Below are 23,801 nucleotides of genomic sequence, written 5' to 3' on the forward strand. Positions count from 1 at the left end.
CCAACGGTAATATTTATGAATTATGAATGGTTTAAATTAGTTCTTTGCTTTGAATGGTCTAAAATGGGTGCTTTGTTATTAATTTAGTGTCGTCATTTTTTTGTTCTAAATTTGCTCTTATGTGGTTCTAGTTATGTAAGTCTTAGACTTCGACACCATAAGGTTTATATGTATGTTGAATAACATTTTTCTTTTTGCATGCTTTGAGTTTGAGACTTCGAGTATTTGATATTGTAAAGATGTTGAAGATATGCTAGATCAAACAATTCCTGAAGATGTCAATGTTGATGAATAACAGAATAAGAACAGATAAATCCGATAGTGTTGATGGAAGTAGTAACCAAGATATCGCTAAATTACAACACCGATATTGCCACCTAACCTTCATTTATAAAGTTAGCTCAGGGTCCATCCTATAGGCTTTACATGGCAATTAGTGAAGTAACATTATAAACCTTTTACTCGTTATCAAACCCCTTAATTATCAAGTTTTCCTTGTCGTTGTCATAATTTTGGAACACTTTAACCTCGGTTTTGTCATGAAGTAACATTATAAACCTTTTGTATTTCTTTTGGAACGTTAAGTTTTATAATTTTTATAATGATGAAGACATCATTTTTTATTTGCTTTACAAGTTGTATCAGAAGCAAAGCTTTTTAACCAAACAGAATCAGATTCAAATGATTCATCGTCATCATTTCTATGCCACGACCACTTTGCATAACTTCCATTAACAATCTCAAGTTCACCATGCCCAAAACTCGCTTCCCTAAATACCGATATCGTTGGCTGTGGTTCTTTATACCTACAATTTACAAAAACAAAGTTTCCAAAATTATTCAACAATCAAAGCTGCAAACATACACAAAATTCTTAATTTCAATTCAGTCAACTCACTTGGAAGCAAGACCTTCTCGGTTTCCTCCATCCCCAATTGTGATATACATCGGCCCGCAGTTATCAGTTTCTTGATTGTAAACACGATTCTGCAAGAACAAGAAGTCAGATGATCATCAATCTATTTGTTGATTTACAAAAAAAGGAAATGATTTCAGTTCTGGAGCTATGAAGGTGTGGCTTACAAATCGCTCGTAAGCGTGAACATGTCCTGCAAAAACGAGATCTACACGAGCTTTGTAAAGCAATCCCTCCATCATTACCCTCATATCGACCGACTCTTTCTCCCCTTGATGAGCGTAGTTAGAGTTATACCATGGAGCATGAACAATCACAACCAGCCATGGCGTTTTCCTCCGATCAACCTTCTTCAAATCAGACTCCAACCATCGAATTTGGTCAGATCCATATCCAAAATCGGCGTAGGAACCCAACATGACGACGTGGACGCCTGAGACCTCAAACGAGTAGTATAAATTAGACGTGGATCCGCTCTCTTCAAACGGCATATGCCACCTGGCGTTGTAGGCGGTGAACGGAGTGTGGTGGATGGCCGGAATTTTCTCAACCTCGTGGTTGCCTTGTGTCACCATCCACGGCCGTTGGCTCGCTAGCGGTTCCACCAGGCGGCCGAATGAGTCCCACAACGGCTGAATCCTATCGGCGTAAGCCAAATCTCCGGGAAGCAGAAACACATCGTAATTTGATTGCGAGATGTGTTCGAGTGTCGATTTCGTCCATCCAGTTTGTCCAAGATCACCTGCATGTGTTTTAAAATTCAAATAATAAATAATAAATAATAATCCCCACTTCTTCAGATCATACACTAACAAAAAGATGCTTGAAATTTGTAACCTGAAACAGCAAATTTGATCGGAAATTGCGCCGGAGGAGTTTTGAAAGAGTATTCAGGGGTTGAAGATGAACCAGTGGCAAAAGAGTAATAATAGACTGTGTTTGGGTTCAATGGGCCAATTACGACGTCGTGTATTTCACCAGAAATGTAAGTTACATACTCGTAAGACGAAATTACCCCGGTAGCTGAGTGTTCGTATTTCCCTGAAGATGTACCGTAGTTTACGATGGGTGGAGTATGTTTGTCTGTAATCCATGAAATTCTCATTTTATTTTCACCAGCTAAAGATACATGAACCTGTTAAAAAAAAATCACAATTTATTATAATATATAATTATATATCACTTTTTTGTAGTAGTAATATCTTTTTTTTTTTTTAATTGTGTTGATAATAAGAAACAAAATCTTCATATTGACCTATACATTTGAAGCACTTGGAAGACTTCTAGTCCAAGTATAACTTTGCCTTGATGGCATTTAATATGCGAATTTAATTCTATCATCAACAATAACTTTTTGGGTATACATATGTCAGTGTGTGAAAATCCGACTTCTAAAAATTGATTGTCAAAAGAAAGGTGATTTTCCGGAGATTTTTTTTTTTGGAAAAACAAAGTATTTTCTAATAACTGAAAAACAAAACATGGTGTTTTGAGAAAGAAAATTTATCAAATATAGTTTTTATTTCGTAGTAAAATGTCATGAAATAGTGATTATAACTTGTGTATATGATATAATAATAATAATAAAGGAATGACATCTTATATATTCAAACTTTGGTGAGCAAAACTATCATATGTAACATTGATATTATCGAGTAGTATGTCAACAATGGTGATAGAAACAAGGACAATAAACATTGCAAAATAAGTAAGATTATTATATGTTTATGATCTTTTAAATAAAATATCACTATTTACTCTAGTTTTTTATAGAAAAAAAAGGACAGAAAAGAACAAAACAATTATTATTCATAATTTTCAAGTTAAAAAAGTTCTTTTTTTTTTGTTCTGGATTGAAAAATCATGATTGGAAAGTTGACAATATTGTGTAAATATTTAATATTTATATCAAGATCACATATGAAGGAATATCTGTCGTTATAACTTTTCCTAATCCTATTACTTTCCAAAATTGAAATGGATTTGAAAAAAAGAAAAATAAAAAATAAAAAATCTTCCATGCTCTTTCCTCCAAAAAAAAATAATCTGTAGAACACCCTTTTTTTTCTCACCAAAAAAGAAAAAAAGAAAAAAGAAACTGGAGTAACACATTAAGATCCATGTTGAGTGTTTTCGTAAGTCAAATGCGAGATTGATCTAAAATGCTTTATACAATCGCCATTGTTAATCCATGAGGAATTTAGGGTAATGAAAGAAGAGTAATTGATTACTTGTTGTGGAGTGGTCGGATCAGCATACGCGGCGACTGATACAGCAAAGTCCTGCCTTGGCGGAGGCCGGTCATATGCATGAGCAATTTCCATGGCTCCGGCGAAGACTCCGGCCAGAATCATCAGCAACCAAAACTCCGGCAACCTCATATCAAAAAATAGAAAGTTGAAGATAGATGAGAAATGGAGGATTGAGGAAGTGGAGCTTTTAAATGTAGTGGATGAATGCCGATAGGTGTTATTAGTTGGAGCTACAAAACAAAACTAATAGTGATGATCAGGTGGTATGGTTTTGTATATCTCGTTCAGTTGTTTGAAATTTCTTTCCGATTCATACGATATTGATGACAACTACCTTGTCCAAATTTATGATGGTAAAGGATTTAACAGACGAGTCAAACTTTTTATTTGTTTTATTAATTTTATTTTATGAACCTTTTATTTCTATGAGAAAATTGCAAAACAGAAATATCAAAATGAGGGAATATGTCAAAAAATTACTATACTTTTACTTTTTACATATCATACTAGTGCTGATTGCTAAAGGGTTGTGCTATAAGTACCTTTTAACCATTTTTACTCCCTAAAATAAATCAAATCAAAATTTTGACATTTGATTTGATATTTATTTTTGTCTTTTGATGTTTTTTTGTTTTTCAATTTTGTTATTTTTAATTTTTTTAAATTTAAATTTATATTATTATTATTATTATTATTATTATTATTATTATTGTTGTTGTTGTTGTTATAAATTTCGCACAAAATTTAAACATCCAGACCACAATATAAATTCGAACGGCTATTTAATCAGTTTTTTAAATATATTTTTTATATTTTAATAATAATATTATTAAAATACAATAATAACAATAATAAATAATGATAAATAATAATAATAATAATAATAATAATAATAATAAATTAAAAAAATTAAAAACAACAAAAAGCAAAATAGAAAAAAAAACAACAACAAAAGACAAAAAATCAAATTAAAAGGGGTGAAATTGGAAAAAAAAATGGGGGTATTTTTAGAAAACCCCTTGCTAAATCAATTTTGACTGGATTGATCTTTAGGTTTTGTATACCTACATCAGAAGATGTAAACTATAACATTTAATAAAAGTTTGTTTGCTTTTAATGTTTAAATGTTGTAACATTTAATAAAAGTTTGTTTGTTTTTTAATGTTTAAATGTTGATGCAATAAACTAAAATTTAAATAAATATATTTAATTGCTAAATCAATTTTGGCTATGGGATTGATTTTTAGGTGTTGTTTGTTTTTTTCGAAAACGTTTGAAGTCTTCGGACTACATTTATATCCTTTTACAACAGAAGAGGTGGACTAAACGAATACAACATGTAATAAGAAGTTTGTTTGTTTTTTAACGTCTACAGACTGCTGCAATAAACTGAACTTTAAATAAATAGATTTTACAAACTTAAAATAGTTTTTCAAATACCAAAATTTTAATAATTATAGTCTTATAACATTGAAATAAAATTCATACAACCAAATTAGTCTTACAATAACAATTTTTGTCTTTCAATAACAATTTCATTTAAAATAATTCATTCCATATTTTGCATAAAATGTTCAACAATTTCTTCCCATAACTGAGTCATATATTCACAGTCCATTGCAATACTATATTTTCCTCAACCGAATTGTTGTTTAACATATATGATGTGTCATGTATTTAAAGCGAATGTAGAAGTCATTTTACCAACACTATTTATATACATCGCATCGAATAAAACTGATTCAAATAACTTTACTAACATTATTTAAAGACGTTTATATAAAATAATTAAACATAATAATTGCTAAATAACAATAAACAAAATTGTGAATTTAGCAAACAACATGTTCATTTTGTTAAATTTTCCTAGACGATTGTTATTTTTTCGTTTAGCTTCAATAGATTTGGTAATTTTAATGATTAACTTTATAATTTTTTAATTTTTTTGTTATAGACAATGTAACACAGAAAAGTATTTATATGAAATTTATCGAATGGTTTTGAAATTATATAATATATACATGAATTGTTTATAATATCCTTCATAATATTATTGAAATAATAAACATGTTAAAAAAATAAATCTATGTTGAATAATATAACTTTAAGTAAGGCGAGAAGATGTTTGAATATGTGGGTCAAATGTTGCACTGCATAGTACACGCTCAACAGCTTTTAAGTCATAAGTCTTTTAAAAAGCAAACAGTTGCGAAATGTCAAATGTTGCGTGTGTGCTATGCGGTGCAACAAGAAGTGGCCAGAAGTGGTTTTTTTAAGAAAAAACGTAACATCCTGTTTCCCGTAATTTCTTCTTTCAGGGTCGTGGGCCAGAAGTCGGTTGTGTAAAATATTTAGGCCTTAAGGAGGTAAATATTGGACCTTGTGGAAGGAGGTAATGATGGTTGAGAGACCTAATCCTTGAATTGTTTTTTTTTTGGGCCGAAGGGTAAAAAGGGAAAAAGTCATAGGTCGGGTTCTTGCATGAAATATAGATTTTTTTCGAGAAGTTTTAGCCCAAGATATTTAGATAATATTGTAGAGCTCTTCAACACATTTTCGTGGATATAAAGAACGTTGAAAACATAGTTGGAACGAAGAAGTTATGATGATTTGAAGTTATGACAATTTTTGGGTTAGTCACGTATGTTGGGCGTACTAGGGTATCCTGAGTATGTTGGACATATGCGATTAGTGACCAAACCCTATTTTCGTGGTTTGAAACCTATTTAAGCTCATTAACTTCCCCAAACCCACTTTATTCTCAGCCTCCACCTCTCCAACATCCTCTCTTGAAACCTTAACCCTAGTTTGAGTATTATGAGAAAAAAGAAGGTGTTTTTAAGTACTTTGGAGTGTTCTTGGTGCACCACGGAGAAGAAGGAACTCATTGAAGAAGCGTTGGTTGCATTAGAGCTTGTAGATCTAGAACTTGTTCAACTTGATCTTTCTTCCGGAGGTATAAAGTTTGAATCTTTGATGTCATCCCTCAACATGTCATGATATCTCGTCTTGTTCATCTCCTTATCCACAACATACTGCGGAACCAAAAAAAATCCCTCTTACAGAACTTGGCGGTGATCTCCGTCATAGTCTCAGTAGTCTGGCGAAGGTCCTGAAACTCCCTCGCTAGTTGTTGCACATCGATTGCTGGTGCAAGCTCCTTTTAGAATCTCTTAACAAACTCCTCCCAGGTCATGGTCACCACCCCTGTAGTTCCCACAGCTTGACCGACCCCATCCTACAAGTTGCATGTTCGGTCTCTCAGAAGGCAGGATGTAAACCCTACTTTTGCCCCCTCGGGGCAAAAACTCGTCAGCTGAGCATTCTCCATGTCACCAATCCAGCGGCGGCTACTGATGGGGTCCTTATCCCCAAATAACTCTTGAACTCCACAGGCCTTGAACTCCCGAAATAATGGAGTCCGTGCTCTAATCTTTCCCGCAACGACCTCTGGCCGAATGGCCCCGAGTCGCTCATCCATAATCATTAATTAAATAATAATTATTAAAAAGTTAAAGTAAATTACCAAAAATTTTGTACACTTCATTCACAGAATAAATAATCCGGAAAAATATCAAATGTGGTTTTTATATACCGAAATCCGCTTTTGTGTATTTAAGTGTATTTAATCTTAGAAAATAGGAGAAAAATAGTATACAGAAGAGAAAAATCATCAAAAATTTTATGTAGCCTCCTAATGTACTACAAGGTGTTCTGGTAAATTTTCATAATTTTTGGATGAGTAAAACTATTTTTCCTGTTTTTAGTCCATTATAAATACAAAAATCTGGGAAAAATAGGAATGCATCATGAAAAATTCTGAAAGTATTTAACGAAGTAACCTTTGCCCGGGGTTTCATTGCTTCATTTCAATAAAATTTGACATCACAGAATCTCAATTTTTTTTTAATTGCTTCTTATCTCATTCGTTTGAATCACATGCACTCACGAAATCCTTGAGGTTCTAAGTATTACCAACTTAGGCTGACGATTTCACAATTCTGGCATATGACTTTGTTTAAAATCCCATAAATGAAAGAGACTAACCTAAAAAACGAAGGGTTCGCTTTTTGGCAGCTGAGATTGCGAAGGGTTTAAAGTAACCGTTGGCCCTAGTTTCAAGGCCTTTAATAGGGCATGATCATTACAACGACGCGTAATTACGAGTTGTGGGTAATCTATGATATGATAAACTCGTGTAATCGCTCCTCCAACGATTCAACACCAACGCCAAAACCGGATCCAGAAGCTCCTCCTTGAGTGGTCACCATACTAAACTGAAATACAGACATATAAATGATCAACATAAACTCGAGGGAACTTCCAATCTATAGGCCTCCTTAGAATCTCCAAGACCGTCCTTGCCTCGAGTATAGATCATGTGCTTTTAGTAGTACGGGACAAATACTACCTTCCACACATATTTGTACTTTCCTCAAGAACCATCTTGAATCCTATAAGTTACCACACTAATCCATAAACCAGTCCTATGCTAAACTACATATAAATCTAACTATGGCATCTCCTAGGATATCCTAGGAATTTCGATCGCCTCTACAATACTAAGAATCTCATACAACACTGATGGTTGCCTTATGCATGCAAGTTGTGCACAAAATGGGATCACATAGACTGTCAAATAATGATTCTACCCTAAGTCCGCAACCAAACAAGGAATAAGAAATGAGGCTAAATCGATCATTCTGGGGCTATATGATCCTAATTGTATACAACTTTTAAAGCATAAACTTAGCAATTAACTGAGCCGATATCAATCTCTAGTAACACATAACATCCAATTCTCTTAGGCTATAAGGCATCACACAAATCAGGCAATTCTATCATACGGTTCTTGAAGATATCCTTAGCCCTACTCTAGCATGAAATTCATATATCAGGAATACTAATCATAACACATAAGTATGAGTATTTTGGGAATCACTTACTTGAGCTTGGCTGATTGACACATTGCACCCCTTTCCATTTTGTAAAAATCTTTTAGAAATTCATTATTCTTTTGAAAAGATTATCATTTCAATATGAGTTCTGACACACCCAAAGGTGTGCCCAAATCCCTCAAACCAAGGCTTTGATAACAACTTGTAACATTCCAAAACACTGATAAAATTTTTCTTTTTTTAAAAATCATTAATTCATTACATCATATGTCTCAGAAACAACCACGATACAAATGATCCAAAACATCAGAGTAACAAAAATCATAAATGCGGAAACATGGAGGGGGAAGATGCTATGCCATCACTCCGTACCCTTCCCTTTTGTACTGGAAGTACCTAAAACCATAAACATAATTGTAAGCACGAAGCTTTGTGAGTTTCCCAAACTACCCCATACATCAAATACATGAACAAATAATAACAGTATGTGGATGTGTCATGTCCGTATCAACCCCCGGATCAGTATCAATCCATGTAACAACACATAGCTGTGTCGGGTCCATATCAATCCATAGGTCCGTATCAACCCTGAGTCCATAAGGACTTCAAGCCTAAATTAGCTCCATGTATATAACGTACAATTATATAAGTAATAGTCACGTAATCACATACATCCTACACATTAAAATCAGTGGGTCGACATTGGTGCCTTCAACCCACCAATGTAGTGAGAAGATTCACTTAACAGAAAATGCTCAATTGCTACTGCCCTCACCAATAGAATACCACTGCTACGCACCATCTATTCAATTAAACCAAATAAACTTGGATCTCTTCCTCCAAACTATATGCTTGACCAAAAGTCAACTCAAGTAAAAAGTCAATGGCCAGAGTCAATAGTTAACATTGAATTTAGTTAACCGTCATGTCGTCGCCACCTATGGCTACGCCGTGGTCCTCTAACAAGTAGCCAATTACGGTTTTCCCCATCGCCATGTCGTGGCAACCTAATGTCACGCCGTGGGCACTAGGTTTTCAGTAGCTTAATGGATTAAATCGTTCCTTCAATCATAAGAGCTCCAAAGCTCAACTCTGGTCCAAAACTCGGTCTAGAAGGATAAAGTTTCCAACTTTATCCGTTAAGACCACCCAAAAGGTCAAAACCTCTAACCCTAGGTTCCAAATGGGCTAAATAAGACATGACTTTCCCCATTAAGCACTTATTCCAAAAAGTCCATAGCTCATTTACTTAAGATCAATTTCTAATATCAAAACCAATATAATAGTTGGTGCTTTGTAGACATGCATGTCCAATGCATGTCTTGAAGCCATAATGATTCAAATTAAGGGTTTTTCTATGCAAATCTAATCCCATAGATTCATAAAGTTGCAAACGTTATCAGATCCCATCACTCCAACTCACAAAGACATAAAGATTTAGGGACAAAACATAAGATCTAGCAATCTACCATGATAAAAATCTAGTCTTGGACACTTACAAAGGTCTAGAAGAATGCAAAAAATAAGGATGCATACTAGCTTGCTGAATCTTAGCTCACTTCTTCTTTTTTCTTCCTTCTAAAGCTTCAAAGAACACCAAAATGGCTCAAAATAAGAGAAGGAAGGATTTAGGGTTTCTCAGGTCTTAAGGAGGCTGATGGAGGTTGAGGTGAGCAAACCCTAGCATCCTCATTCCTTTAAATAGGGAGCAAAACCCTGAAAAATAAGGTTTGCCACTTGCCAGTTGTCACGTCGTGGCCTATACGGCCATGCTGTGGCTACTTAAATGAAATACATAGCCTGATCTCAACTCGCCACATCATGGTGCTTCCCATCACGTCGTGGCAAACCTTAAAATGCCAAATAATTGCAAGATATAAAGTACCGCAAGATACATGTGTTAGAATATATGTGTGTGTGTGTGTGTATATATATATATATATATATATATATATATATATATATATATATATATATATATATATATATATATATAGGTAGATTTTTGATATTTTTTGCATGAACTCATTTATAGAAAATCTTATGACGATTTGTCAGTTTTAACATTTTATGCAAGACATTAATCATGTAAACTTTAAGTTAATAAAACCAGTTTATGGAAACAAAACATGATTTCAAGTATTTTCCCCCGAAATCGTAAAAATATAAAAGAGGGGCCGTAGAAACACACTCTCAAAGCGTATAGTAAGTCTGTTAAAAGATTGGGTCGTTTTTGTGTCTTTTTTTATTTTCAACCAGGACACATTTTAGACAATTTGAGCACACATGGTTGTCGATCAACACAACAGGAACTCGGAAAATCCTTTTACATGAAAATCGGAGCATCGGAGCAATCGCTGGAAAAAACCGGCCATGACGGCGCGTAGGGCTGTTTTAGGCAAGTATACTTGATGCAAAAATTTTATTTTTTAGGGCATTAATAATATTTATTTTGTGAATTTTTTTGTCTATTTGTTAACGATCCTTTATTTTTCAAGTAATTTGAAGTAACTCATGTGCAATTATGAGTAACTTCCCTTGTATCTAAAAACATATAACCTATTTTTACCAATTGTTACACATATTAATACAAATATATTGGTTAAATATTCATATATAAAAAATATAAATAATTATTATATTATAGTTACAAAATAAAATAAAAACATTAAAATATTGTATTATCCTCATAAATTTATATTTTATAAAGGAGATGTCATTAAATATTTAATAGCAATAGTTAGTTAGTAAAAAAGAAAAAAAAAAGAAAAAACATATAAGACTAAACTATAATTAGAAGGGTAAAATGAAATATGGTTAAAATAAAAATGGGTTATATATAAAGGCTATGAATAAAAAAAATCTACAATAATAAGCTATACAAAATCTCTTACGGAGATGCTCTTATTTAATAAGCTTTCCAAAACCGTAGATGGATCGACTCTTTTACCCTCATAATGATACCATCCTTCATTTTTAGTGGAATGGCATTTTAACCCGTAAATTGCAAGTTTGAGCACGTAGGCTAAAAAACATATTGGATCTTTTAAAGCAAAAAGGATCGATGTTTGGGTGAGAATGACATTAAGAGCATCCACACCGGTGGATGGATTATGTCTTTCGATTACATATTGCAAATGATATGGATTGTGTCATTGATATTTCTTATTCCACTTTAAATATATTGAAAGTCCATCTGCAATTAATATATATATATATTAATCAAAAAGTAATAATGTAATAGGATGAGCCACCTGTATTGTTTGAAAGATTTACAACAGTCGAAAGAAAAGTGTATATATAACATGTAAAATTGATTATTTGGCATTGCAAAAGGATTTGAAAGATGACGATGTGGATGCTCTAAGCCTAAAATAAAAATTATGTAAAACATACTAAATTAGGTATATATTTGGTAGAAATATATTTGTTTGTATACGATGGATACACAATTTGGATTCCCATTTTTATTCAAAATAGTGGATAAACTTATTTTTCTAGTTATAAAACCTTATGATCTTAGATACCGAATTTTAACATCTCTGGATTTTGAATTCAAATGTTGAAACTTCCAATTATATTGAGTTCATATTTGATTAAGTAAACATAAATTAACATGTTTACGACAAAGGGGTACATGCCATCTTCCTCCTGCTCATCGGTCTCACGACTAACATGAGAGGTACATCAAAATATCCATTAATGCAGTAGCGGAGCCATGCTCAAAGTAAATGAGTATCCCAATTTTGTTTTTCCGAGGTATCATCGCAACGGCTGAGCATGGGGCGGGGCGGGTTAGTTTTGACCTAAAACCGACAGCCTCGGTTTTGAAACTTTTAAAATCAAACCAAACCCAAACTCATCAATTCGGTGTTTCAGTTTTCAGTTTGTACTTGGGTTTCCCAGTTTGGTTTTGGTTTTAAACTCAAACCTTAATTGAATCCTTAGCTAACTTCAAGTCTTGTTATATAAACATTAAGTTGAAGTATCTTTTGATACTTAAATCGATGTGGGGCTCAAAATAAATATCAAATGAACTATAAGGATAACAAGTTTATATAATAGATAAAAAATAATTGAGTTTACATATGTTTGACGATGCGAGATAGATTAGCTAGGAAAATAAAAGAATAGAATAGCTGAGAAAATAAAAGAAATGTAAATAAAAGATTTGTAAGGAGCAAAAATCAATCCTTGACCTTTGTTTCAATAAGCCAACACCCTAACCAGTAGACTAGTTGTTTGTTTGTATTTATAAGTGAAGGGATGCGTTGTATACACTACATAAAACGAAAATTTTCTAAAAAAATTACACTGCCGAAATTTTTTTGAAAGGTATTCCGGGATAACCCTTGGATCCGCCCCTAAATTAATGGAAGCCGAGTGGTTAATGTGCGAAATTATAAAAATTAGATCTATAGTTAAAAATTGACATACCTAAAATATTAATAGTACTCTATGATTAACCTCCTGTTGCTGGGCAATAGACGAATTTGTGTGGCCACTTAGGTAATGCAGTTTACCTTTTTTTTTTTTTTTTTGATGTTCGAGCTGAACACTGAGACCCCTTTTATAGATTTTTACCTCGTTATAAATAGAACTCTAACGTGGGATGGGTTTAGTTAAAAGATGGGTGTAACCATAGCCAACGATCCAACACCACACAGTCATATCCTATCAGTGTGAGGGGAAAATTGTATAATACCAACAGGCATTGTTATTTGCATGTGTTTTAAACCCCATAAACCTCTATCATATAATTACATTTCCCACTATTATATCGGGACATGTTTATAACAATTTTTATACTTAAGTTGTTTAGAGTCTTCATTTTGTCTTAATATTTATATCATATTATCGTAGTATAGTAAAGTATTAATTAAATAAACTTTTTTACCGATTAAAAAAAAATCTGTAATACTTACTTGTATGAACCAAATAAAAATCCTACCCTTTAAATTATAGACATGGCTTACACTATAATGTAACTATTCATGCATTATCCATTAATTTTGTTTATGAGACATCGATAAGTTATGATATTAAAAATCTTATAGAGTTTTATCAAAATAAATCTAAAAACAATTCGAATTAAATAAAATAAATAGTATAAATTAACCCCATAAGATTTGTATACAACTCAATCAATATTTTGATTGTTTTTGAGATTTAATTCTCTATATTAGCAAAATCCAACGATAACATGTACGAATAATAGTATTGAAATGCTTAAACTAGAATATCTTGTACTTTTTTAAATACTACTATTTTTTATCGACATCTTCATCATCATCATCGTACAAAACTCTTGATTCTTGGGAAAGTATCGTAGATGGAATATGCTTTGGTAATTGGGAGTCGTCGTGTTTGTTCTCACACACACCCCATGGGAACATGGTGTTTCATAGTCCAAACATTAATGTTCATTACCATCATTTTCCGTAACAGCTGGAATTTTCTTTCTCTAAGACAGTGACGTGCATGTCTGTTTAAAATAAAAGATTGTATTACATGTTAGGTTTGTATTAGAAGAATGGATTGAAAAAGTATTTAATAAATTATGATAATTTGTAATTTGTTGTATTAGAATATAATAAAAGGTTAATCACTAAAATGACCACAAACAGCATACTCAAATTTTGATCACTCGATAGATAGCAAATGAGGCGTCCTGAATAAAAATATGAATGGCCAAAACGTATTTATGGCCCATTTATAAAAATAAGACATATCGGTATAGTCTAAATAACAAGAAACAAATAAATGATCATTATGGGTGTTATTAAACTCAATACCGAAAGCTCCAGTGACGGAGCTTCGATCTTTCATTTGGGGGCCGAAAATATAATTTGTATAAAAATTGGTAAACGGCGGGGGGGGGGGGGGGGGGGGGGGGGGGGGGGGGGGGGACAGTCAAAATTTTATATTTTTGGGCCTAACATGTATAAATCTTAAAATATAAGGACTATTTCCGCTAAAAAAATCAGGGGGGGGGGGGGGCCTAACATGTATAAATCTTAATAACATCATAGATCACATGCACTTGGTGAGTATTTGTACATATGGAGTAGACCCGACTTGAATCTAGACCTCTTTCTAGAATCCGGCCGATTCTCGGTTCTATGAATTAAGCAAAATGGTTCCGAGTACAAAACCGGGGTCAAGTCCAGTTTGTTCCTCAGCTTGGACCGGATTTGAAAAAAAAAACAAATATTTTCTAATGTCAAAAAAGCCTTAAGTTTGACAGAAAATGTCGGTTTTACCCTTCGGCAGATTTTTGGTTTGTTTATACCGCAAACTTATCATTTTTTTTGTTGGTTTTGCCCTTTTTACCTGCAATAACAGGTTTTCAGGTTACCATGAATTAATTTTTGCAAAACAATCCTTAACTTTACAAATATTTGGCAAAAAACTCTTAAGATTATAAACATATAATATATATATATATATATATATATATATATATATATATATATATATATATATATTCAAAATTTGATAAAATTAAATAGTTTTTTAAAAATTAAATGTCAAAAGTTTATATCAAATTAATATAAGTTTTATTGAACTTATATTATGAAACCAAAAATGAAATATATTTTTAACTTTACATACAGTAATTTTTATATTGGTTTGATATAAACTTTTTGTATTTAAATTTTAAAAAATTTACTTAGTTTGATCAAAATTTGAATATATTTCTTAATTAATGCATCAACTTTTCAAAACAAAATTAAAAAATAACTATTAGTTAATAATTAATTATGCTAAAATAGTTAAACATATCAATAATATGGCATCAATTACCTTCAATTAATTTTTTTAAAAGGTAAATAAAAATATTTTATATGTTTAAAAGGTTTGTATATTAGAAATAATAACGTATCATATTTTTTATATGTTTAAATACATAATAATATTATCATATTTTTAAAAAAATATATCATAAAAATTTTAAACATCAAAAATAAATATAAACATTTTAAACATATAAAATATAAATATATTTGTCTAATTTATTATATAAATATATTTATTTTTATAAAAAATATGATAGTTTATTATTTCTGAAATGCATACTTTTTAAACATATAAAATATTTTTATTTTCCTTTAAAAAATATTAATTGAATGTAACTAATGTCATATTATTCGTATGCTTAACTATTTTAGCATAGTTAGTTATTAGCTATCAGACGTTTTTTATTGTTGATTTGAAAAGTTTAAGTATTAATTAATAAATATATTCAAATTTTAATAAAACTAGGTAACTTTTTAAAAATTTCAGTATAAAAACTTTATATCGAACCAATATAAAATTTACAGTACATAAAGCTAAAAATATGTTTCAGTAGAAAAATATTTAGTTTTATAAACTTTTGAATATATATATATATATTTATATTTTATATGTTTATAATCTTAAAGGTTTTTTTTGCAAAATATTTGTAAACTTAAGGGTTTTTTCGCAAAAAATAATTTATGGCAACCTGCTATTGCAGGTAAAAGGGCAAAACCAATAAAAAATTGACAAGTTTGCGGTATAAATGAACCAAAAATCTGCTGAAGGGTAAACCGACATTTTCTGCCAAACTTAAGGCTTTTTATGACATTATCCCCTTATTGGCATGTGGGTTTTTTTTTTCAGCGTATAGTTTAGAGTTTTTAGACTATAATTTAATTGTTTTTGGTTTTATATTCAATGACTTACAATCTCCCGAAGTTGATATCAAAGTTGGAATTTTTCAGCTTTTTAACTATTCTTTTAGACTTCGTTATTATGTGAAAATCTTAAAACATGCATATCTATAAGGATTTAGAAAACTCACCTTGAAGATCTCGTGTGTGTGTGTGTGTGTGTGTATATATATATATATATATATATATATATATATATATATATATATATATATATATGAGATAATATAACTTAACATTTACCCCTTATTATCTCTAATATCTTTAATACTCCCTTTCAAACGTAGAGGTGGTGGCCCAACACGTAGATTGTCTTTAAATGTTTCAAATAAAGGATGCGGGAGACTTTTGTTGAAGATGTCAGCAAGTTGTAATGATGTGGGAACTAAACATGTGTATAATCACCCAGAGACCACTAATTCACGAACAAAATGGTAATCAATATCGATGTGTTTCGCCCTTTTGTGTGAGATAGGATTTTGACTGAGAAAAAAGCATTTTTGTTGTCACATAATAGTGTTGCATAATCCGGAGGTAAAGCATAAAGTTCACACAAGAGATGAGTTATCCACACAAGTTCAGCTAATGTGTTAGCCACGGCTCTATATTCTGAATCATAAACTTGATCTTGACACAATGGGTTGCTTTTTGGCATTCCAGGAAACTAAATTACCACCAATAAATACAGAATAACTATAGGTGGAACGACGAGTCTCAATGCACCTTGCCAGATCCGCATCAGAGTAACCAATGAACGAGGATGAGTGTGGACAAGTAAAATGTAAGCCATAAGATAGAGTGCCCTTGACATAGCGTAAAATGTGTTTAACTGCCTGAAAGTGATCGGTTGTAGGTGCATGAAGAAATTGTCTGACTTGATTTACAACATAGGACAAGTCCAGGCGAGTAATGGTCAAATAGTGCAATGCACCCACAAGAGAACGATATATTGAAGGATCCAAACATGGAGAACCGATGAAGACGAAAGAATTTGTGGTGGATAAGGGAGTGGATGGATGTTTGGATTCTAGAAGACTAGCACAGATAAGAATATCATGGGCATATTTAGCTTGAGTGAGAAACAAACCATTATTTGTATAGGAAACCTCAAGTCCTAAAAAATAGTTTAATTTCCCAAGGTCTTTGACAGCAAATTCAACATGGATTTTGGATATGAATTTGGAAATAAGAGAATAGTGATTCCTTGTGAGAATGATGTAATCAACATAAATAGTAAATATAAAATATGAGAACCACATTTAAACACAAAAAGAGATGTATCAGTTCTATTACACATAAACCCAAGATTGTAAGAAACGAGCTTAGTCGTTAAATCCATGCACGAGACACCTATTTGAGACCGTATAGAGCTTTCTTGAGTTAACAAAAATGATTAGGAAAGTGTGGATCAACAAAACCTGGAGGTTGTTCCATATAGTTTGTATTAGATAGCTTTCCATTTAATAAAACATTATTTACATCTAACTGATGTAAGGGCCATTTATGAATCACAACTAAAGAGAGGACAATACGAACAGTAGCAGCTTTGACTACAAGGTTGAAAGTGTGAGTATAGCTTATCCCGGGAAGTTGACTGAAACCTTGTGCTACCACACGATAATTAAGGCGTTGTACTATTCCGCCAGAGTTGTATTTTGTGTGGTATACCCATTTAAAACCAACAATATTGGAGTTAGTTGGTCAAGGGACCAAATCCCAAGTATTATTGGAACGTAAAGCATTCATTTTGTCTTCCATGGCAGACAATCAACCTATACTCTTTGCAACAGACTTAAACCCACATGGTTCTTTAGAAGCAAATAAGACTTGATGTAAGGGAAATTTTTCAAGAAAAGCAAGATCCAACAGATGTTGTGGTTTAAAAATGACTGCTTTGGACCGAGCGAGCATATGATGAATCGAAGAAGAGGGCTGAGTGGACGTAGCTGTGAATACAGGTGGAAATAGGAGAAACTAGAGACTGTAGAGCTGTTTATGAAGGTTGTTCAACAAAATCTATTGGTTATGATTGTTCAGTAGCAGCTGATGGCGATGATTGGACAACATAAACATGAATGGAAACTTCAGGTGTGTGACATAAATAAAACGGAGAGATAGATACTGATGTGGAAGGAGTTGGTGAAGCATCTAATATTTTATGTGGGAGAGATGATGAAGCAAAGTCTTCAAATTTCAAGAAAAGCATTATTGCTCGATCAAATTTAAATGTAATGTTACTGAAAGGAAAAGTTCGTTCATAAAAAAAAAGCATGTTGAGTTGTGTAGATACGACCTCATGAATAATCCAAGCAACGATATCCCTTCTATTGAGAGCTATATACGATTAAAATGCATGAGATTCTTCATCGTGCCAACTTGTTGGTAAAGTAGTTACATAAATAAGGAAAACTAGACATCTAAGCGCCTTGAAAGCATTATAGTTTTGTATGGAATGATAAAGTAGCTCAAGTGGACTCTTGTAATAAAGAATCTTGGAAGGACGATGGTTGATGATGTAGGTGGCTGAGCTGAAGGTATCGAACCAGAGTGAATCATGTGAACTTGTATTAAAAAGCATAGTAAGTCCTATTTTAGCGATAAGTCTATGTTTCCGTTCCGCCTGGCCATTCTGTTGTGTGGTGTGAGCATATGATAAGCGATGATGTGTGCCATTTTCGATCAAAAGAGTTCTAACATGTTGATTAACGAACTTTGTTCCCCTATCACTTTGAAAAAACTTCATTTTGCAAGAAAATTGTGTTTAAACAAATGCTAGAAAGGCAATAAGAACGGTGATAAATTCTGACTTCAACTTTAATGGATAAAACCATGTAAAATGCGAAATATAATCAACAAATATACAATAATATCGGTATCCTTCTTTAGAAGGAACATGTATTGGTCCCCAAAGATCACAATGAATTAAATCAAGTACGTGTAAGGATCTTTAAGTATTAAGTTGAAAAGGCAATTGTTTGCTTTTGGATATCTGACATGAAGAGCAAACTTGTGGTTTTGGTAATAAAGATGTAATAGATAAAGCACCCAATTTATTTAATAATTGAGTAGTATCAAATGCAACATATCCTAATCTATTATGCCATAACTCATAAGAGGAACGTAATGTAGAAGACTTTAAACTAGAAAGAAAAACTTGATGTCCTTGCTTGAGTACGTACAGTTCGTTCTCAAATTTTCCCCTTGCTATGATTTCCTTTGTTGCCTGATTATAAATGGAAAAAGAATGGTTTAGAAAACAAAACATCAACTGGAGAATCACTAGTTAATTTGCTAATGGAGATAAGATTCTTGATAATATTAGGGACAACAAGAGATTCTGATAGTTTAAGGTCTTGAGAAAATGATTTATTACCAATATGTGAAATAAGAGAAGAATTACCATTTCCAAACACAACCTAATCATGTCCAACATAAGATGTGGTTAAGTCCAAATATTTGGAGATGAAGTCATGTGGGTTGTTGCACCTGAATCAACATACTAGTCAGGTGATTCATTAGTGACATGACACTGGGTTTAAGAAGCTTGAGCCAAAGTTGTATTTGCAGTGGCACCTTGGCGAGAATATGAAGCCAATTTTGGACAGGAGATTGTGTAATGACCATTGGTCCTGCAAAGTTGACAGTGTGGAGGATGAAGTCCGCGACCTCAATCACCATTTTGAGAACCATATACACGACCATAGGAAGGACCAACATAGGTGTTTCCATGAGAGTGAGATCCTGATGATGACTGTCGATTTGTAGTGAAGGCGACAACAGGAGTGGAAAGGCCATGAATTGAGGTGAGAAACAATTTTTGTGATTCTGCCTGTGAGATCAGGTCATGAAACGTAGGAGTAGGTTTGATTTCTAGATAAGTGGTGGAAAATGTTTCAAACGATGCTCCATGTCCATAGAGAAACCAATGACATATGTCAATTTCGTTCATAGGATGACCAATTGCTGAAAGTTGATCACAAAGTCCCTTAAACTTAGCACCAAACTCAGAGATAGTAGACGAAACTTTTTGAATTTGTATAAGTGTGTCCCTGAGTGTTTTCATTATTTCTTTATAATCTTGACGATAAGCTTCTTGGAGAGAATTCCATAACTCATGAGCAGTAGTAAGGCCTAGTGTTTCAACCACGGCGACTTCAGTTAAGGAAGCTTGAATAATAAGAAAGGCCTTTTGATCTGACTCAAGCCATGCAACATAGTCAGGATTTGGAGCAGAGACACCAGTAGCATCAGGTGCTTTTGTTGGAGAGGGCGTGTGATATCCCCAAATTCACGATTATTTTTAAAAATTTTATTTATGCTTATTTTAAAATCAGAGTATCCCTTTTTAAAGAATAGTATTGCGGAATTTGTTCCCAGAAAACATGATAAAGATATTATCAAAGCATTTCCGAAGAAATGTATTTTATTTATATTAAAACATTGAGATGTCATGGTCAATATAGAAACATAAGCATAAACAGACCTTACATTCATTTACACTAATGATTTATATCTCCTTTAATCTCTTAGTGTAATGTATCTTCACATCGATACATGTGATACAATAAACTGAGTGGGTCATGTTGGGAAACCTGGTAAGTACATAGGGTTTCAACCCACAATAATATATTTATTATGTTTAATCATCAAACAATTAACCCAATTTCCAATCCCTGTTATCTTCCTTAATCTTAAGAATCTTCCCTAAGAATCATATATTCTTCATTCATTAATTCCTAAGGATTTTCGTAAGGAAATGCACGGAGTCCATCACTACTAGGGTTTATCTAACAGGTATTAAATCCATAACTGCCAATGTTATCTATTAGGCACTATGTCCATAACTGCCAATGCTCATCTATAGGGCACTAAATCCATAACTGCCAACGTTCGTCTATAGGCACTACTAGAAAAATAGCCTTTTACAGTGGCCAAAACTGTATAGGGACAAAAAAACTTTACAGGGGCCAAAACTTTACTGGGACAAAAAAATTGTACATGGGCCAATCTTGACAAAGAAAACTGTTTAGGGGCCAATTAGATGTCAAATACATGTTCAGGGGCCAATCCTTTACAAAAAAATTGTACTTTTTCAGCATCCAGGTATTTTTATTTATTTATTTATTTAGTAAATTACTTTTTCAGCATGTTATTAGTATAAATCACTGTTTTCTTTTTGTTGTATTTTAGGATTGCATGTTGTTCATATTACTTTTTCAGCTTGTTGTTAGGGGTAGTTTAGTCTTTTGTTTATACTATTAAATTTTTGAATCTGAGCTTGTTTGAATATTTTTATGTGTTTGTTTTAAAATTTTATGAACTTTTACATAAAGATATATTAACAGACGTTAGTAAAGGAAAATTAAAAAATAGAGCACTGTACATTAAAGCCAAACAGTACTTGAACTAAAATTTGAAAGTTAGAAATAATCAATATAATTCTAGAAAAATAAGTCATTATTTCACCAAGAGACCTTTCTACCAAATTGGCAGTCTTTAAGTTATGGTTCTTCCACATCAACAAGAATAGAAATATACATGTCATGATTTTTAAGATGAGATGTTGAAATTGATGGGCGAAGGAGGTTGGAATTCAATTCCGCACTCATTTGCAACCAAATGCAGGATTGGAATGGAGTTGAATTCCAAATCCAGTCAAATCCCATAGAATCCGGCAAACCAAACACCTGAAATCCTGCTGGAATATGCATTTTTCATGAGCTTTGTTTGGATAAATTATCAAATTCATTAAGGTTAGGGGGTAATCTATGAGTTTCAATAAGCTTAGGGGTTGTTCATTTCTTTGAAGTAGTAGGGATTGACAAAGGAGTTTTTCTGTATGATAAGTAGTCTCAAGGATTGACTCATTCAATGAAACTGATGAAATCCTATCTGCTCTTGCTGTATAAGTACTATAAATGTTTTAAGAACATAATTATGCTACTTGTTTGTCATCTTTTATACTATCGAATCATGATCTTGTGAAGGCATATATGTATGTTTGAGGATTCATGTCCATAATATTTAGAGTGAGAGATACTTTTAACCATTTTACTTGGCTTTAGCTTCCTTGTATATATATAGATATGTATTGTAACATCTGTTTGGCTTGATTTGATATGAGTATTTAATAATATTGGTAAAATAAAATGAATGAAATCTTGCAGAAATTGGCAGTGGGGGATATCCTAGAAAAGATAATGACTGCTATGCATGCGTTACATGATAAGTTGCTATAGAATTTAAAACAGTGCTTGATGAGGGCGTTTACATCTTTTGCACATTTGAAATCCCACTGTTGATTTATAACCTATCATATGTTGAACAACTTACTTACATTTGGTAAATAAGACTTGTATTTACAGAAGAGACTGTTAAGTTAAAAAATCAAAGGTTATTACAACCTAAAATTAAAAAACTCATATCAAAATTCAAAACTGAAAACCTAAAACCTACAACCTAAAATTTGTAAAGTAGAATGTTAAAATTAAAAAACTCATTGTGATTATTACAATTGTTGTACATGATTGTGTTTATTGTTGTAATCTGTTTCAGGAATTGAAGCTAGATGTTATTCAGAGCCAGTTGCAAGTATCTCTCTCTCCCCCTTTTTATCCATGCTATAAAATTTATTCTTATTACTCTTATTATTTTTATTGCTATTGTTATTGTTATTATTATTATTATTATTATTATTATTATTATTATTATTATTAGAGTGATAGTTAGCATGAGTGTCAAACACCCCTTGTTGGATGTGTTTGGAAATGATTTTTTTTCACCATTTATTTTAAACAAAATAAATCACCAAATGACAACGAAAAATCCCATATTTTTATAACATTGTTGATAAAAAAATATTTATAAAAATACATGAAGATATTCAACTCATCTCAAAGACAATATGAGAAGGAAAATAGACTCTTATTTTAAAATCACTAAACGAAAAGAAAAAATTAAAATATAAGATAGTGCCTAAACTTAGTGACTGCCCCTGAATGATCTGATAAATAAGCACCTTGCATATCTTCCAAAAAGAGGGTATTATCGTCATTTTGACTGTTATGCCCCTGAACCTCATTTTAGACATATCTTAGACATATTTCCAGGTGAGACTGTCAACTTGTCGCAATTGGTATGCCTTGAACCTCATTTTAGACATATTTCCAGGGGTATTATCGTTATTTTAGACATATTTCCAGGGATATTCGTAGAATCTTCCTAGTGCAGAGATACAATTGGAAAGAAAGGAAGCCGAAAGAGTTGGTTAGTTTTAAATCTTGAAATAATAAATACAATAATAATAATAAGATCTAAATTAACATTTAATTTGAGTTAAACTTTGGTTTACAAGGTAATGCTAAAGGAGGCGCCTATTGTTACTCCTTTAATGGATTTTATTCGCCAGAAAAGAGCAGCAGAGGGTGAATCTCAGGTAGGATATATTATATTTATACTCCTTCAGAATAAAATATATATTCTCAATTTATATTTTAATAAATTCCAGAGGTTATTGCCTAATGGGAAGTTAATGAAAAGGGTTAGTGGTACATCATCATCATGGTATCTGAATCTTTTTACATAATAAAGATTAAAAATTTAACATGTTTTAATGGGTATTAATGTTATTAAAACAGTATGTCCCAAGGGATACTGGTGAGAAGGGTAGAAGTGGTAAAGAAAAGTCAACATATGTTCAGGTCCATAAACGTGATGATCAATAGCATGTTTCTGGAAGTGTTGTACTGGAGGAAGGACGGGGTATATTATATATTATTACTCATCACTCCTTTTTTCTCCAAATTAATTTGTTAACATATTTATAAATTTGTGAAGGTTCTTCTAGAACTCCTGATATTGGGAAAAAAAAGATTTTGTTGTTGAAGGGAAAAGAAAAGGAAATACCCCTTGTAAGTTATGGCTAACTCTTTTATTAATTTAAAAAGAAAAAATAATAATAATAAGTAATTAAGTAATAACTACCATATTCAGATAAGCAGTGGTTTGTCATCTGTGAAAAATTCCCATGGTTCTAATG

At 32.2% G+C, this 23,801-nt stretch overlaps 1 protein-coding gene across 1 annotated transcript; it reads right to left on the reverse strand.

The window, feature by feature from the left end:
* Positions 1-532: 532 nt before the first annotated feature.
* On the reverse strand, positions 533-3,408 carry LOC111905030 (probable purple acid phosphatase 20). The gene is made up of 5 exons (XM_023900713.3): positions 3,148-3,408; positions 1,754-2,051; positions 1,084-1,658; positions 899-987; positions 533-806 (listed from the first exon to the last, which is right to left on the reverse strand). The coding sequence occupies exons 1-5, from the start codon at positions 3,295-3,297 to the stop codon at positions 614-616; spliced, it is 1,305 nt and encodes a 434-aa protein (XP_023756481.1). The 5' UTR covers positions 3,298-3,408; the 3' UTR covers positions 533-613.
* Between the last annotated feature and the right edge of the window lie 20,393 nt (positions 3,409-23,801).

Source organism: Lactuca sativa, chromosome 1, assembly GCF_002870075.4.
Source record: "Lactuca sativa cultivar Salinas chromosome 1, Lsat_Salinas_v11, whole genome shotgun sequence".
NCBI lineage: Eukaryota > Viridiplantae > Streptophyta > Magnoliopsida > Asterales > Asteraceae > Lactuca > Lactuca sativa.